The 17,859-nt window shown below is 46.8% G+C and overlaps 1 protein-coding gene across 1 annotated transcript in view; it reads left to right on the top strand.

Moving 5' to 3' along the window:
- PPFIA2 (PTPRF interacting protein alpha 2) overlaps positions 1-17,859 on the top strand; it is a 342,348-nt gene that overhangs the window by 185,409 nt on the left and 139,080 nt on the right. The window contains 2 exon segments of the mRNA XM_030214146.1: positions 6,002-6,166; positions 12,912-12,986. Of these exon segments, the coding sequence (XP_030070006.1) occupies positions 6,002-6,166; positions 12,912-12,986 (240 nt within the window).

The following is a 17,859-nucleotide window of genomic DNA, read 5'->3' as shown; positions in this document are numbered from 1 at the left end:
GACAATTAAATACCACTGTGGCATAAAAGCACAGGAAGCGAGTCTCAATTGAAAGGAAGCACTGGGATTATGGGGCATAGGGTGAAGGTGAAAGGGGACAGACTCAGGAGTAACCTAAGGAAACACTTCTTCGTGGAAAGGGTTGTGAATGAGTGAAACAGCAACCCTGTAGAAGTGGTGGAGACGAAGATTTGTATCTGAATTCAAGAAAGCTTGGGACAAGTACATAGGATCTCCTAAGGGAGAGGAAGGGATAGTAGATGGTATAGATGGGTACATAGATGGGTGCTGTGGGTGCTTGAGCACCCCCAATATTGAGAAAATTCCTTGTATGTGTCCAGGGAGGGGTTATTTCCATTGGGCTTAGCACCCTCGATTAATTTTGAAAAGTTGGCTCCTATGGATGGGTAGACTGGATAGGTCATATGGGGGCTCATTTTCAAAGTGCTTTAGGTTACTATCCTGCTTATTTTCGAAGGCCGGCCATCTTCCGACACAAATCGGGAGATGGCCGGCCTTCTCCTAAACACGGCCAAATCGGTATAATGGAAAGCCGATTTTGGCCGGCTTCAACTGCTTTCTGTTGCAGGGCCAGCCAAAGTTAAAGGGGGCGTGTCGGCAGGGTACCGAAGGCGGGACGGGGGCGTTGTTACGAGATGGCCAGCTTCGGCCGATAATGGAAAACAGAAGGCCGGCTCTGACGAGCACTTGGCCGGCTTTACTTGGTCTATTTATTTTTAGGACCAAGCCTCAAAAAAGTTCCCCAACTGACCAGATGACCACCGGAGGGAATCGGGGATGACCTCCCCGTCCCCCCCCCAGTGGTCACCAACCCCCTCCCACCCAAAAAACAAAAAATAAACATTTTTGTGCCAGCCTCTATTCCAGCCTCAAATGTCATACCCAGCTCCATCACAGCACTATGCAGGTCCCTGGAGCAGTTTTTAGTGGGTACTGCAATGTACTTCAGGCAGGCAAACCCAGGCCCCCCCCACCTATTACACTTGTGGTGGTAAATGGGAGCCCTCCAAAACTCACCCGAAACCCACTGTACCCACATGTAGGTGCCCCCCTTTACCCTTTAAGTGCTATGGTAGTGTTGTACAGTTGTGGTTAGTGGGTGTTGGGGGGGTTCAGCACACAAGGTAAGGGAGTTATGCACTTGGGAGCAATTTGTGAAGTTCACTGCAGTGCCCCCTAGGGTGCCCGGTTGGTGTCCTGGCATGTCAGGGGGACCAGTGCACTACAAATGCTGGCTCCTCCTACAACCAAATGGCTTGGATTTGGCCGGGTTTGAGATGGCCGCCATTAGTTTCCATTGTCGGCAAAATCCAATGGCAGCGATCTCTAACGTCGGCCCAAATGTTGAGATTTGGCTGGCTCTGACCGTATTATCGAAACGCAAGATGGCCAGCCATCTTGTTTCGATAATGCGGTCGGGTATGCCGCTTTATGGGGCCGGTCTTAGAGATGGTCAGCCATATAGATGGCTGGCCCCGTTCGATTATGCCCCTCCATGGTACTTTGTATGTCTAATTGCTTTGAAAATGAGCCCCCTTGTCTTTATCTGCCTTCATTGTTCTTTGTTGCTATCAGGGGCGAATCTGCGTGGGGCCACAGGGGCCTGGGCCCCCGCAGATTTTGCCCTGGACCCCCCTACCGCCGTCAACCCTCCCCGCTGCCGTTGTTTACCTTTGCTGGCGGGGGACCCCAACCCCCCGCCAGCCGAGGTCCGCTTGCCGCCTTTAAAGATATTTCTTCAGCTGGCGGGGGACCCCAACCCCCGCCAGCCGACCCGACGTCTTTAAAGTTCTTCTTCGGCCTCCGTGGCCGTGCTGTAGTTAACTGTTCAATCCAGTTCGGAGTCTGACGTCCCAGCACGTTGGGGTCCCCTGCCAGCTGAAGAAATATCTTTAAAGGCGGCAAGCGGACCTCGGCTGGCGGGGGGTTGGGGTCCCCCACCAGCAAAGGTAAACAACGGCAGTGGGGGGAGGGTTGACGGCGGGGGGGAGGGTGGAGAGTCGTTGGTGGGGAGGTTCTGGCAATGGCGGCGGCGGCGGCGGGGGGGGTCGTTGGGGGGGGGGCTAAAATGTGCCCCCTCTCTATGGCTCTGGCCCCCCCTACCGCCAGATATGCCCCTGGTTGCTATGTAACCTTCCTCAAACTTGGATATGCATTTCGGAGTGGACAGAACAAGACCCACAGGATGGAGAGACATTTAAATACTGGAGAAAATCATTGTCTCCGGATTTGTAATGCTGAACTTTTCACTGGAAAGTAAAAGTGGCCCTGACAAATCTACTTCCATTCATTGCTCACCGAATTACTCCCTGGTGAATTCCGCAGCACCTCACTTCGCAGGATATGTGCGGGGGTTCCACTTCTTTGCAGAATTGTACATGGGGACCAAGGAGGCAGTAGTGATTCCAGTGTTATGTGTCCCACCCTTCACTATACATTACCTGAGCTTGGCCCCTTTTTCCCTAACCTACCATGGGACTCCCACTGTGGGATAACCTGTTTCTAATATTTCCTCTTACTTTACTCCCAAACAGGGGCGTAGCCAGATTGCCAATTTTGGGTGGGCCTGAGCCCAAGGTGGGCGGGCATGGAATTTGTTCCTCCCCCAGGCCCCCTCTGGTTTGCTCCTCTCTCCACCCCTCCCTGCCCACAAACCCCAAATACTAAATTCTTTAGCTGGTGGGGATCCTCAAACCCTGCCAGCTGAAGATTTCCTCCTCCTCCTCAAGCAGCCAGCACTCTTCCAAACAGCAGCCAGCAGCACTTGCCTCAAAATGGTGCTGTTGCCGGCAGGCTGTGCATGCTCATTTCTTTTGCATGTACAAAAACTGAGCATGTGCAGAAGGGGCAGGCTCGGCGTCAGCTCAAGGCAAGTGCTGCTGGCTGACATTTGGAAGAGCACTGGCTTCCCAAGGACAGGAAATCCCCACCAGCTAGAGCAAGAGTGTCACAATTTTGGGTGGGCCTGAGTCTAAAGTAGGTGGGCCCTGGCCCACCCAGGCCCACCCGTGGCTACGCCACTGCCCCCAAATTCTAAGCTGTAAAGCAGAGGAGAACGAAAGCAGTTACATGTCATGCTGCATCTCCCTCCACTGCTTAGGACACCTGCAATATTTGAACTGACAGGCTCTATGGTGTCCCGTGAAGTTGAAGTATTGTGTTGTTGTGCATAATAAGCTGAAATCTTCTGATCAGTGTACAGCGGCAGAAAAATCAAACCGAATGTTAGGAACTGTTAGAAAAGGAATAGAGAAGATAGCAAAGGATATCGTAATGCTTCTGTATCGCTTCACGGTGTGATCGCATCTTGAGTCTTGCGTGCACCGCTGGTTACCTCGTCTCAAAAATGATATGGCAGAATTAGAAAGGGTACGGAGAAGGGTGTCCAAAATGATTAAAGGGTGGAACGACTCTCACATGAGGAAAGTCTAGGGAGGCTGGAGCCCTCCAGCTTGCAGAAGAGACAGCTGAGGTGAGATGCGATAGTTGTGTAGAAAATCCCCTGAGTAGAGTAGAGCAGGTAAATGTGAATCAACTGTACGTTTAAAACAAAAAGAAGGAAGTATTTTTTTCACTCAACTCAGGCTCTGGAGCTCATTGCCAGATCATATGGTAAAAGCATGTAGAGCTAGATTTATTAAACGGTGCTGGAAAAAACCCGTTTAAGCTGCACCTAAAATTTCTTGTGGCTTGTAGAATAACACTTAAGCATTACGGTCGTGCATAAATTTAGGTGTAACCATTTGCACCAGTGAAAGCATGGTGCAAATACCCACACCTAAATTTATGCTTGAAGCACCCTTATTCTGTATTTATATGCATAGTTCAAAGCCATGCCCCCAGCCTGCCCTGAAAATCCCATGACTGTCCTCTTTCTTTGCCCCCTTTTTCAGACCGTGTATAAATTTTAGGTGCAAAACACCCAATTAAATCTAATTAGTGCCAATTATTACTTGTTAGAGGAAATTATGGGTACTAATTGGCTCATTATTCAATTAAATTGCACATGCAAATCAGAACTGTGCCTAAATTTGCGCGCACAATTTGTGGCGGCCATTCTAGAATCAGAGGGTTAGTGTAATCGGGTTTATAAAAGGTTTGGACAAATTCCTGGAGGAAAAGTCCATAAACCATTATTAAAATAGACCTTGGGAAAGCCACTTCTTATCCTTGGGGGTAAGTAGTATGGAAGCTGTCTACTTTTTGGGATCCTGCCAGGTTCTTCTGACCTGGATTGGCTACTGTTAGAAACAGTGTACTAGACCTGATGGATCTACCTGAACGTAACTTACCTTGAATTACAATAGAAAAAGATGTGAGTCAACTCCCAACATCCTTTTTTATTTATTTATTTATTTATTTATTTAGTTTAACAATTTACAAGAATATACATATTGTATCAGGAAAAACAGAGATAGTAAAATTCAAATAAAGAATTCTCTTCCATAAACCAAACAATTATACATCATAATTTCTACTCTTCCTTAGACCACTACATGTGGGGGGTTAGTCTTTTAACCAGGAGAACATAAGATATATATAATAAAGAAAAAATGGCCTGACTCATATTCTACCCTCTTATCCCATGTTAACAGTATGTTCAAACTATGCTGGATTCACATTGGAAAGCTTTTTCTGTTCCAGAAAAACCTTTAACTGATCTGGTTCAAATAAAACAAAACGTATTTTACATTCAAATATTTAATTAAACATTTACATGGGTACGCCAACAAAAAAGTGGCTCCTAGTGCCCTGGTTTCTTCCCTCAGTGATAGAAATAATTTTCTCTTATCCTGTGTAGTCTTTGTAACATCCGGAAATATCCAAAGCCTTGAGCCACAGAAAGTCTTCTTAGAATTCTTAAAGTATAGTTTTAATAATGAACTAGGAATAAATGCCCGTTTCTGAGGGCAATGAAACGGGCGCTAGCAAGGGGCCCCCTCCCTCCGAGCTACTTGCCTTGTTCGGTGTTGGCGTCGCTGTGTGTGGGTAGGGTTTTTGTTTTTTTTTTGTTTGCTGCGCCTCCGTGGCCGTGCCTGTGGCGTTTCGGTTTCGGGCCTCGAATGTTATAGCTCCGCCCTCGACGTCATGACGTTTTGACGCGAGGGCGGTGGGGACACTCCAGGGCACACCAGATATCTCGGGCGCCTCAACTTCCGTGGAGGCTTCAGAACGTTGGGGTTGCCTTTTATATATATAGATTCTTATCTTGCAACTCCCAACATCCTTTCTCCTCTGGAAATAAATAGAAGTTGCTACATCTCCCACCCAGTCAACCTGCAAAAATATATAGACCCCTTGATCTGTGGTTGCCTCCTTGCCTCCTAACCCTCATGCACATTTTAAATTGGACAAAACGGAGCAGCAGCAATCCCCCGTCATTTGTATGTGTGTATGAAAATGGTACTGGTAGTTTGAATTTCTGCTAGCTCTGCCCCTAAAATGCCCCTAACCTAGCCGGTTAGTATTTTGGCGATCAGAGAGGCTATTCAGCAGCTCTATCTGGTTAAGTGTCTCTGGATATCCTGGAATGACCAGCTCAGCAGGGTTTTACTCCTGTAGGAGCCTGTCCTACCCAGTTGAACTCTTCTGAATTTCATCCTTTAATTTTTAGACTTTTTGGTTATACAATCCAAATGATGATTATTGTATAATGTGCTCCGTTATTGCTTGTTGTATGTCACCTGGAGTTTGTGTTGAACAAGGTGACTTAGAAATGCTAATAAAGAAATCAATAGTGTGTGGTAGGAAAAAAATGAACCATGGTTAGGAAGGCAAAGCACAATTCTTTTTTTTTTTTTCCTTCCTTGATTTATTTTAATTGCGGAGCAGTGACAGAATGTTTCAGGGAGCCTGTAGCTTTCATAATGCTGTTACGTTGTCAAAAAGTTACGGCCATCGTTATTTTTTAGATACTACTGTTGTTGTATTGGGCTTTCAGTATAAGCCAATTAATGCATTTATATTTTATACCAAACAGCTGTTACTGGAGCATCTGGAGTGCCTGGTTTCGAGGCATGAAAGGTCGTTGAGGATGACGGTGGTAAAACGGCAAGCCCAGTCGCCCTCGGGAGTCTCCAGCGAAGTTGAAGTTCTCAAAGCGCTGAAATCTTTGTTCGAACACCATAAGGCTTTGGATGAAAAGGTACGATAGCAAGGTGATTCACTGAATTCATTGCTTTTTGCTAAACTGGTCATTACCTTCCACCTCTGAATGCTCTTAGCCAGAGGATGCACACCAATGTCCACTTTGCTGTACATACTCTAATTAAGGCTTCTAAGGAATGCCCCTGGGCTGCATAACAAAACAGTAAAGGGCTAATGTTTCCCTCTTTGCTAGTAAAGGAAGCCTGCAGTACTATATTACCCTTTATTATTTGGTTGGATCTAGCTTCTGTCTTTCCCGTAGTAGTTGTTTTAAGTAACCAAGATAGGTTCGTGATTGATCATGCAGTACAAGTATGTGAAATTTATAGAGAAGGAAAATTGATGTCTACTCAAAGGTCAATGGGGAATAGAAGGAGGGTATAATAATCTGTAGACTGGAAGAATCCATAGGCATAGATAAGCCATAGATGGAATGGAGCAACCAGCATGACTAATTATCCCTACGGTAGAAGATAATGCTAAATGTTTTATATTGCAGTTTTTACACCGTAGCAGGGTTTTAAGTGCAAGGAATCTGTGAATTTACTACCGTACTGCAGTCACACATCAATAGCCAACTTAGTAAGGGAAATACCATCAAGAATCCATCTTTGGTTTGAGCCTGGTGTGGTGGAGAACTGTTATATGAGCAGCGGGCTGGTCTTTGAAAGGTCTTTGCAAGGCAAGATAAAACTACATCTGATATACAGAGAAATTCAAAGACTGGTAACAAGTGGATTGAGAGAATATGTTAATGAAGAAAAGTTTTCTCTGACTGACTGTGTAATTGACAGGCTCTATAGTAATACTAGCCGTTGAGCCCGTGAAAACGGGCTACTTTTGGAATGGGAGGGGTTTCCGAGCCCTCCCCCCCCGGAGTCGCGCCGCCGCCCCTCCACCCAACCCGAGCAGCACTGTAAACTTACATCAGCACGCAGCAGCAGGCACATCAGCAAAGCTGCCGTCGGGGCGGGCTTCCTTCTCTGCCTGTGTCCCGCCCTCATGTGACGTAACGTCGGCGAGGGCGGGACAAAGGCAGAGAAGGAAGCCCTACGGCAGCTTTCCTGATGTAAGTTCACAGTGCTCGGGCCAGATGGAGGGGCGGCGGCGACTCCGGGGGAGGGGGAGCATGCCAGTAGAGACTTCCCTCTCTGTCCCGCCCCCATCATCACGTATTGAAGCGGGGGCGGGGCAGAGAGGGAAGTCTCTACTGCGCATTTGCGAGTGAGTACGGTCACTCGCCATTTATATGTTTGATTGTTATTGAAATTTTGGTGCAATTATGAGTGACACAATTATTCTGGGCACTGCAATGGTATATTAATGTTACTGATTTTAGGGATTTAAGATTGTGTGAGTGGATGAATGATTGGAAAAATTGGGAATTTTAGACAATAATTGTTAGATTTATGATATTGAAATATGTAATAAAGATGGATATAATTGTAACAGTTGTTGAGTATATTATATAAATTTGCTGCAACTATTTATTTAAATTAACCTAAGATAGCATTGAAGAATCCATCTTGGAGTTATAAAGCCTTTTTATCCACGGAAGGGTTTCATCATTATCAGCACGCACATTCTTGGGACTTCACTTTCTTAGCTGTAAAGGTCTAAAATGCAAACTAGTACACGCGTCTTGCGTTTCCTACATCGGCACGCAGCTGTGGAATGCATTGCCACTTGATCTGAAAAATATTCACGACCTGATCAACTTTCGAAAATCACTAAAGGCTTTCCTTTTCGATAGGACTTGCCGCATTGATCAAAAATAGGTACTCTAACATATCAATACTTACTTGAAAATCTGTTTGTTTTCTGATTTATTGAATTGATTATATCCATTATGTTATACCTGTTCTTCTGTTACAAATTGTTTATCCACTCTTGATTGACGCTTGTTATGATGAAATATTGTAAGCAGAATCCTAAAGTGTAGCAAGATTCCGGAATCCCAAAGAGTAGCAAGATTCCGTGCAGAATCCCAAAGACTACTACTACTACTACTTATCATTTCTATAGTGCTACTAGACATACGCAGCGCTGTACACTGAGCATGTAAGAGACAGTCCCTGCTTGATAGAGCTTACAGTCTAATTAGGACAGACAAACAGGACAAATAAGAGATAAGGGAATTACTAAGGTGGGAATGATAAAACATGGGTACTGAACAAGTGAGTAAGGGTTAAGAGTTAAAAGCAGCATCAAAAAGGTGGGTTTTAGCCTAGATTTGAAGACGGCCAGAGATGGTGCTTGACGTACTGGCTCAGGAAGCTTATTCCAGGCATATGGTGCAGTATAAGAAGTAATTTACGCATGCATATGGTTATTTCTGTGCATAAATGACTGGCTAAAATATCCCAAAGTGAATGCATATTTTACCTCTTAAAGTACACGCCCCTTTATAAAGTTAGTGGCCGATATTTGCTGCAGTGGTGTAGGACAGAACCTAGGCAGAGATGGAAGTTAATGCAGGCACTGGCAATATTCAGAGCCGGACAGTACCTCTGAGGCAGTGGCGTACCGAGGGCGGCTGCCACCCGGGGCGGTTCACCACTGCGCACACCCCCCCTTGGCGCATCAACCCCCCCTCGGTGCATCACCCAAGCCCCCCCCCCCCCCAGAGTGCATTCTTGCCTGCCGTGTGCACGCTGCGGGGGGGTGTCGGTTCCGCTGATTCCCTGCTCCCTCTGCCCTGGAACGGGAGGGAGCACGGAATCAGCGGAGCCGACACCCTCCCAGCGGCGTGCACCCAGGGCAGACTGCCCCCACTGCTCCGCCCTTGCTACGCCATTGCTCTGAGGCGATGTTCAGTGGTACTGCCCAGTTACATGCTACTGTATATCCCCTCCTGAGCTGCTCAATACGATTTAACCAAGCCGGAGCCTCTTCTGCCCAGTTAAATCATTTTGAATATCGGGCCCCCCCCCACCAGTGATGGATTTCTGATTCATGTACTTTTTCGAGATGGTGCTCAGTTCTCTGCTGGCTGACATTAGAAATAAGGGCTGGAGAGGGCTTGGAATAGTTTTTCAAAATTTGTGCAATTCTCTTTTTTCTTTTTTCTTTTTTTTTACATTTTGACATGCAGTCGAAAGTTGGAGCCAGAATTTTTATTTCTTTTCTACTAGTTTTAATGAGCATCGGGAGCAGAGTTGCTGAGTATCTTTGACATGCAGAGTTTTGACATAGCTGTCCAAATAGAAAATCAAGGAGGAAGGTAGACAAAATTGAAAAAGAATTATGAAACCAGTTCATAGGTTTCAGTGTGCTATTGCTACTTCAAAATTTGCACAGTTTCCATGACAGCATCAAATCTTTTAGCTGGTTTCCTTGCGACTTGAACACTAGGAAGCAAGGAAAATAAGGGTAATTAGACTATGTTGCTGAGGGAAGGCTTCGAGTCAGGATAGAAAAAAATCCAGGCTATGCATCTGCACCTGATTCTGTCTTCCACTTGAACCTAATTCAGCTGTAATTGGGTAATTGTATGTAGTTCAAAGGGGTCATGGATTCGATATGTCTACATTTATTATGTGGAACGCGGCAACAGACTTGCCGCACGCCAGTCCGGACCTACCGCAGGAGCCTGAAAGTATTCCCGACCCCAGCATGTGCCATTTCTATTTTTGTAACACCGGTGCTTACCCGGCAGTAATCAGGCAGCACCGCACACTGCCCAGTTACCGCTGGGTTAGTGCGGGAGCCCTTACTACCACCTCAATGGGTGGCGGTAAGTGATCCCGCACCCCCCCCCAAAAAAAATGGCTGCACGGTAAGTGGTTCACCTACCACATAGCCACTTCCACCACATAGCCATTTCTTTTCCAGCAAAAAAGACAAGTCTTTTACCCGCTGTGGTAAAACGGGGCCTCGGCGTGCATCAAAGACATTTACCGCAGCTTAGTAAAAAGGAACCATACAGGGCCGTGCTGATATGGTAAGCGAGGTAAGCATGGCAGGAGGGCGCCATCCTCTGGGGGGCGCCCCGCCGCACCATGCTTACCTCGCCCTCTTCTCCCCAGATCCTTGTCCTTTTTTTTGTTGTTTAAATTTACCTCTCCGGCGCGTGGCAGCGTAGCGTTAGTGAGGGGGCGGCGCTCCCCCGCCCCGATGTGTCAGTCTCTTCCCTTCGCTCGGTTCCGCCTTCTTCTGACGTCAGAAATAACGTCAGAAGAAGGCGGGACACTGAGCGAAAGGAAGAAGACACGTCGGGGCGGGGGAGCACCGCCTCCTTCTCACTAACGCTACGCTGCCGCGTGCCGGAGAGGTAAATTTAAACAAAAAGGAAAAGGATCTGGGGAGAAGAGGGCGGGTAGTGTAGCGATCGTTTTCGGGGGAAGGGGGGGCGCGCCGGCGGGGCCAACTGCAGGGGGGTGCCGGAGACCCTAGGCACGGCCCTGAAACCATATATGCAGGTACTTTCAGAAGGGAGAGTAGCTTCTAGAGGATTTTAGCTTTCACAATACCCTTTGCCAGTATGAATACAGAACAGATGTGCTATGGAGATAATTATGTCCTTGTATTGGTCAGCAAAAACAGAAGATAACCACTAGTTTCTATTTTTCAAAATCTAAACGAAAGATTTTCCAAAGAAGCTGTCTTTGTCTTGCATTTGACACAGCGAAAGTGACACAAAAAGGTCAAATCCAAAGTTGTCAACCAAGCAGTAGCTTTTTGAGTTAACTAGATGAAGATCCAGATGTGCCCTTACATCAAGCTGACTCCTGGTAAGCACACACAGGAGGACATCCCACCCCCTCCCCCCAATGTGGTTTTCTTGGCATGATAAAAGGGTGTTTGCCATTGTCTTCTCCAGTGTAGTATGAGGCGCCATTCTGTTGCTGCTGCATGGGGGTGGGGGTAGGGGGAGGCATAACCTGGACTGGTATTGCCCGAAACTGGAAACAAAAAGTGGGGAGGAAAGTCCTCACGCAAAACAACAACAATGAAAACAAAAAAAGTTGAGGACAAGTTGTGGAGGAAATCCCCCCAAAATTATAACTTTATTGGTGATCAAATAACGACCCGACACGGCCGTGTTTCAGCATCAAAGTCTGCATCAGGGGGTCAAATAAATCTTCTTGGGTTGTCGCTTGATAAAAAAAAACCTCAAGTGTTAGTTGAATGACAACAATCTTTAGATGACTTTGTTATAGAATAAATTTGCATTCTTATATAATGTGATCCTTAAATATTCTAAAAGAAGCATGTATGTCCTTTCAAGGTAACATTGCCTATACATCTCTCACTCTTAGCTGAGCACTTTTTAACATATTTTTCTCTAAAACACCGCTTACATCTTTGTTTTGACTATCTGCCTTTTGAGCTATAAAGTAACCTGATTTTCAATGTAAGCATAGCTGTACAAAAGCTACAGTATAAAGCAAAATAAGTTTTCCTAGAAAACTTATAGATCTAGCTCAAAATTAGAAAAAAAATGACATTATATGGGAATTACTAGAACAGTGATGATAGATTTTTCCAGAGTCCCTGGGGAGAGGAATGTCCCTGCCAGTGGGCTGGAGAGAGTTTGGGAGACCTGCCCATTGGAGAGGTTGGCAGAACAGTTGCTGAAATACAGTGTTTCCTTGTAGTGTGACAGCAGGAGTGAAGTTGGAAAATTAATAAAAGGGATTGTAGTGGGGAACACGAGGTTTTTGGTTGCCTGTACCCTGGCCAGGACCAGGGCTGCCGAGAGACTAGGCCGGGCCCGGGACAAGGCCGCCCTGCCTGCCCCCCCCCCCCCCCCCCCCCCCCCCCCCCCACTGTTGCAGTCCGCGGTGTCACCTGCCTGCCTCCATGGCTCCAGGCCCCCTTCATTCAGAGTGGCAGTCGCAGATCGCGTCTCTTCTGGCTTTCCCTCCCTATGTCCCGCCCTCGTCTGATGTAACTTACGGTTTCCGTGAGGGCAGGACACAAGGAGGGAAGGCCAGAAGAGACGCGGTCTGCGACTGCCGCGTCGAATGAAGGGGGCCCGGAGCCATGGAGGCAGGCAGATAAGACCATGGACTGCAGCGCTGGCGGCCTGACCCCGGCGCCGGGCCCCCCTTAGAGGCCAGGGCCCGGGGAATTTTACCCCCCCCCCCCCCCCCCTCTCGGTGGCCTTGGCCAGGACACTTGGGAGATTTGGGGGAATCCTGGAGTGCAGAATAAACTCGGACTGGAACAAAGGAGTAGTTTCTGCCCCTATAAGTGGCCACTGAGAAGGAGTCGGAGTTTCAGGTGGACACGGAGTCCAGCCTGAATGCGGGATCCTGAACAGGAGGCGCTGCTGGGGTGCAGCCTGCGAGGTGCATTGGCCGGAAAGAGGACAGCCAAAAGGGTCTGTGCCTGAGGGAGTTGGATTGATATCAGTAGTAATAGGAGCAGCCTTTGATTGCTCTTGACCCAACAAGATAGGAAGAAGGACAGGTGAAGATGTAAATATATAAGTATCGGAGTGAAGTGAAGTGGCTGAGACTGTCATAAATGGCCATGGGTGGATTAGCATTGCATATGGCATAATATCCTGTAAACAGAAAGAGTTTTGAAGTGTTTGACTGCCAGTTGCAAGAGTTGCCAGTAAAGTTATTTTGCCTTGGTAAACTCTCCTGGAAGTGTTGAGACCTAAAGGGTTCGCGGGTGTACACATGCAGGATGCACTGCAGGTAACTAAGGGAGATTTGATGCACACTTAAAATAAGACTGATGTAGTGAGAACAATCACGTTACTACCCGTGTTTTGGTTTTTCTTCCAGGTAAGGGAACGACTGAGGGTTTCTTTAGAAAGAGTCTCTGCACTGGAAGAAGAGGTAGCAGCTGCTAACCAGGAGGTAAAACTAAAACACTTTCTTCCCCCCCCCCCCTCCCCTCTCACCCACCCCTTTTATGGTGCAGTCTTTCTCTTCTGAACTCCCTTGTGTCTCCTGTGTCACAAAGAAATGAATTACGTTTTGCCTAGTCCTCTGGACAAGACCTATTGGAATTAGCTGTGAGACCTATAAAGTCCTCTGATCCTCACTTTGATCTAAACTGTCACTGTGAAAAGACAGAAAAAAAAAAAATTACCAAAAGTCTGACTAGCTTCAAAGTCCCTTCCCGGTCACAGAAACACGGTGATACCATAGCTGTGGGGCAGCCATTGTAAACAGCACAGCAAGCCAGAGCTTGTGTTGCAATGTCCAATAGAACTGCAGACTTTAGAGCAAGATGCACTAAAGACGTCAGTAATTCCCGTTCCCTACGGATTCCATAGCGAATCGGTAGGGAACGGGAATGCATCAACGATAGGGAATGCAAATGAGCTACTCGTTGTAGCTCACTTGCATTCTCTAGTCCTTCGGTACCTGAGTCGGAGAATCGGGACGTCCCTTTTGATTAGGCTCCTCTTCCTGGACTCTTCAGCCAATCAAAGCGGGCTTAGCTGGCTGTTGTCAGCGAAACGCGCTCTGATTGGCTGAAGAGACCAGGAAGAGGAGCCTAATCTAAAGGGACGTCCCGATTCTCCGGCAACCAGGAAAATAGAAAAATTTTGCTGTGGAGGGGTAAGTGCCACGGCGAAGACAAAATAGAAGGGGGAAAAAAACATAAGCGCCGGCAGAGCAAAAAACTGCGAAAAAAAAGACGTCTCTCACAAGCGCAGGGAGAGTACGTCCTTAAAGGACGCCCCTCACTTGCGCTCCCTGCTTTTTTTTTTTCTTTTTTACCTTTTTTTGGGGGCCCTTTTCCTTTCCGATTCCCTCACAGGAGCCCTAACGAGAGGTGCAGACCTCCCGTTAGGGTTCCTACGGTAAGGGAATCGGAAAAACGGTAGTGCATCTCATTATAATGGGCTGCAACGGTAGTGCAGCTCATTATAATAGCTTTTGAATCATTTGCATTCCGTTTTCATTGCCTGCTACCGTGGCAGGGAAAATGCCCTTAGTGCATGCCCTGGGTAAACTACTTGCGTTTTAAACTGGCTGGAACCAGTTTAAAATGCAAGTTGTGGGCTCATTAGGTTTTGTGCATCTGGCCCTAAGAAACAGAATAATTGCGAAGCACCATGGGTGGCCTGGTGGGAGGGAAATTAATCCCCACCCCTTCAAGCCCTTCCACCCGATTTTCAGACCGTGGAACCTAGCTGGGCTGTCTCCTGCAGTCCGTGCTGAACCCAAATGTTCAATGCTGGACTTTTTCCAGTGACCAGCATCGAATATCCGGTTTAACTTTGGCCAGTCCGAATTTAATCAGAAAAGCTGATATTCAGCACTGGCCTGGTTAAAGTCAGATCGGCCAAAGTTATTACATCTATTGTGGTGGCCAAATATGGCTGCCGAACTTGGCCGGTTTGACTTTTTAAAATCGGCAGGGAGCTGGTTATACTGCGCAATATAACTGGCTATCTTTAAGCCACTATTCGGCAATATTCAATGCCAGATAGCAGGCTATCCGGCACTGAATATCGCTGGATAGCCGCCTAAGTGCTGTTGTAGCGGCCATTTTGTTTTAAATATCGGCAGGCCTGTTTTTAAGACCTTCTCTCTTGCTTTTGAAATACCTATCAAGCTAAGTCAGCAACGTTGTCCATGTGAACCCAGTTAATAATGATTTTATTAGAATGAGGTGTAAACAAACAAGGGGATAATGGTGAGCCAGTTGATATTTATTTATTTATTGCATTTGTATCCCACATTTTCCCACCTCTTTGCGGGCTCAGTGTGGCATACAATAAGATATGAATAATGGAAATACATTTGTTACAACTTGGTTATGGGTTGTGTATTTGGCTTTTCAGAAAATATTTGATAAAGACCCTCATAACAATTTAGAAAATTAACAAGGCACGGGATTGCAAACTGGCCAAAAGACATGAAACGGAGTAGAACTAAATGGTCAGTTAGTCACATGGAAAAGGGGTCAGTAGTGGAGTGGCCCAGTGGTCTATACCTTTTTTGTCTGTAGCTTTATCTTCAATTCTGGTGGGAGGGGGGGACCCTATGCTTACCCCAGACTTCCTCAAATTCTGTTACTGCTTTGTTTCCAGTGCCTCCCCAGGGAGGCCCGTTCCATGTATTCACCACCCTGTCTGTGAAGAAATGTTTTCTAATGTTTTCCCTGAGTCTATCTCTTTGGAAAACACTCGGGGGGGCTTTTACGAGTTTAAAAAAGGTTTGGACGGCTTCCTAAAGGAAAAGTCCATAGACCGTTATTGAATGGACTTGGGGAAAATCCACTATTTCTGGGATAAGCAGTATAAAATGTTTTGTACATTTTTGGGATCTTGCAGGGTATTTGTGACCTGGATTGGCCACTGTTGAAAACAGGATGCTGGGCTCGATGGACCTTTGGTCTTTCCCAGTATGGCAATACTTATGTACTTATGTACGAAGTGGCACTAAGCAAAACAGCAAAAGTAGAGGCTGACAAATGCGCAAACCAATAGGGAGATAATATCAAAAACCAGTTTATTCAGGCATGCGCTTTGGCGCCAAAACACGGACCGTGTCTGGTTCTTGATATGAATATTCTGAATAAACTGGTTTTTTATATTATCTCCCTATTGGTTTGCGCATTTGTCAGCCTCTACTTTTGCTGTTTTGCTTTGACTTTCCGTGGAGGCTCCTCCTGTCTTCGTCGAAGTGGCACTAAGGCCAACGCGGGCTTACCACTCGCTAAAAGGGAAGTACCACCGGGCTATCGAAGCAGCCCGGCAGTAGTTCCCTCCCCCAGCATGCACCATTTTCAATTTTTGTAGTGCTGGTGTGTACCCAGCAGTAATCGGGCATTGCCATGTGCCACTTCAATGGATGGTGGTAAGTGTCCCCCCCCCCCCCCCCCACACACACACTCAGAAATGGCTGCGTGGCAAGTGCTGCACTTGCCACACGGCCATTTCTTGAAAAAAAAAAACCCAAAGACCTGCCTTTTACCCACTGCAGTAAAAGGGGGGCCTCGGCACGTATCAAAAACACGTGCCGACACCAGCATAGGCCCCCCTTTTTGCCGCAGCTTTGTAAAAGGACCCCTCACTGAATCCAATATACAGTCCGGCCGATATTCAGCTGGCGGTGTACAGCGATTTTGTCCTCCATTGGCGCTAAAACTGGATATGTGTGGGCTTTGGAATTGAATTTCTGATTTTTATTTTAAGCTCGCGTATGACCGGTTAATATTCGGACTTAACCAGCCATAGATTAATGCATAAAATAAGACGGCTATTTATGTGGTCCTTTTTATGAGCTAAACGTGGCCAGTTAGGTCTGAATATCAGGATCTCACAGGGCTCCATCCTCAGAAGGCCCCCAACATAGCTGGCTTTAAATTTGGTGCTAACCGGTCATTTTCAGCGAGGGTGACTGATTAAATGCCACTGAGAATGACCGGTTAGCCGCAACCAAGTGAGTTAACTGGTGCGTGACAGTTTCCAGCCAATTAAGTCTCTTTGAATATCAGCTGGAAAGTAATCTGGTATGACACATATTGATTATCAATTTTGACTTGTATATGTGTAAGATATGATAAAACATGAAGGAGTCTTTATTTGTGTAATCAGAACCTGCCTGTTCTGCACGAGCTTTCTTTTCTCTTATACTAGTAAAAAAAGGCCCGTTTATGAAAGAAATGAAACGGGTGCTAGCAAGGTTTTCCTCGGAGTGTGTATGTGTGAGAGTGACTGTGTGAGAGAGCGAGAGAGTGAATGTGCGAGTGTGTGTGTGACAGAGAGTGAGAGAGACTGGGTGCAAGTGTGTGTGTGTAAGAGAGAGAGAGAGAGAGAGTGTGTGTGTGTGTGTGTGTGTGTGTGTGTGTGTACCACCCCTCCTTCCCTCCCTCCCTTCGAGTTCCAGGGTCCCCCTTCCCTCCCTTCCTCCTCCTTTCTCCCTCCCAGTTCCAGGGTCGTCGTCCCTCCCTTCCTCCCTCCCTCCCTCCCTTCCAGTTCCAGGCCCCCTCCCTACGAAGTTTGACAGTCATCTTCACTTACCAAGTCAGGGTTATGGCGCCCGCCAGCAGTGGTAAAAGGCATGCAGGCTCGGCCTTTTTCTCTCTCTCAGCTGTGGTCCCGCCCTCATTTCCTGTTTCCCCAAGGGCGGGACCACAGCTGAGAGAGAGAAAAGGGCCTAGGCTGCACGCCTTGTACCGCTGCTGGCGGCCGCTGTAACCCTGACTTGGTAAGTGAAGATGGAACAACCGGCACCGATACCTGAGCGGGAAGCGAGAGGGACGTGGGGTTGCGGAGGAGAGCGGCAGCGATGCAGAGTCCGATGACAGCGAGACAGAGGCTACCACAGTAACATCTCCTGACGTCAGGCACGCAGGCTTCTACTGTGGGAGAGTGACATCAGGAGATGGTTACGAACGCAGATAGCCTCATTGGAACGTTGGAGGAGCAAATTATTATATTAGATATGTTTCTAAAGGACTTGTGCCATGAAATATGCAATGTTTTTATTTAATTTGTATTTTATTGAATGTTCTCCATTAAAACGAGGAAATAAAAGTAAACCATGGTATTTCAATAGGTATTGCATTCATTTGAAACAACATGGAAAATGTCAATGATAATCCCATGTTTCATGGCAAAATTTCCTGGGCTTTTTTTTCTCTGTGCTCGTGTGCACTCTCTGAAAGAGCATGGTCTTTGCAAATAGTCCATCAAAAGAGCACATGCTCGTAACAATGTCGCTCCTGTGATGATATAATGGGGGGAAAAAAAGCAAACATTCACAG

The sequence above is a fragment of the Microcaecilia unicolor genome, chromosome 9, assembly GCF_901765095.1.
Source record: "Microcaecilia unicolor chromosome 9, aMicUni1.1, whole genome shotgun sequence".
Taxonomy (NCBI): domain Eukaryota; kingdom Metazoa; phylum Chordata; class Amphibia; order Gymnophiona; family Siphonopidae; genus Microcaecilia; species Microcaecilia unicolor.
The sequence above is the reverse complement of the archived record's forward strand: the minus strand, read 5'-3'. Positions and strand labels throughout refer to the sequence as shown.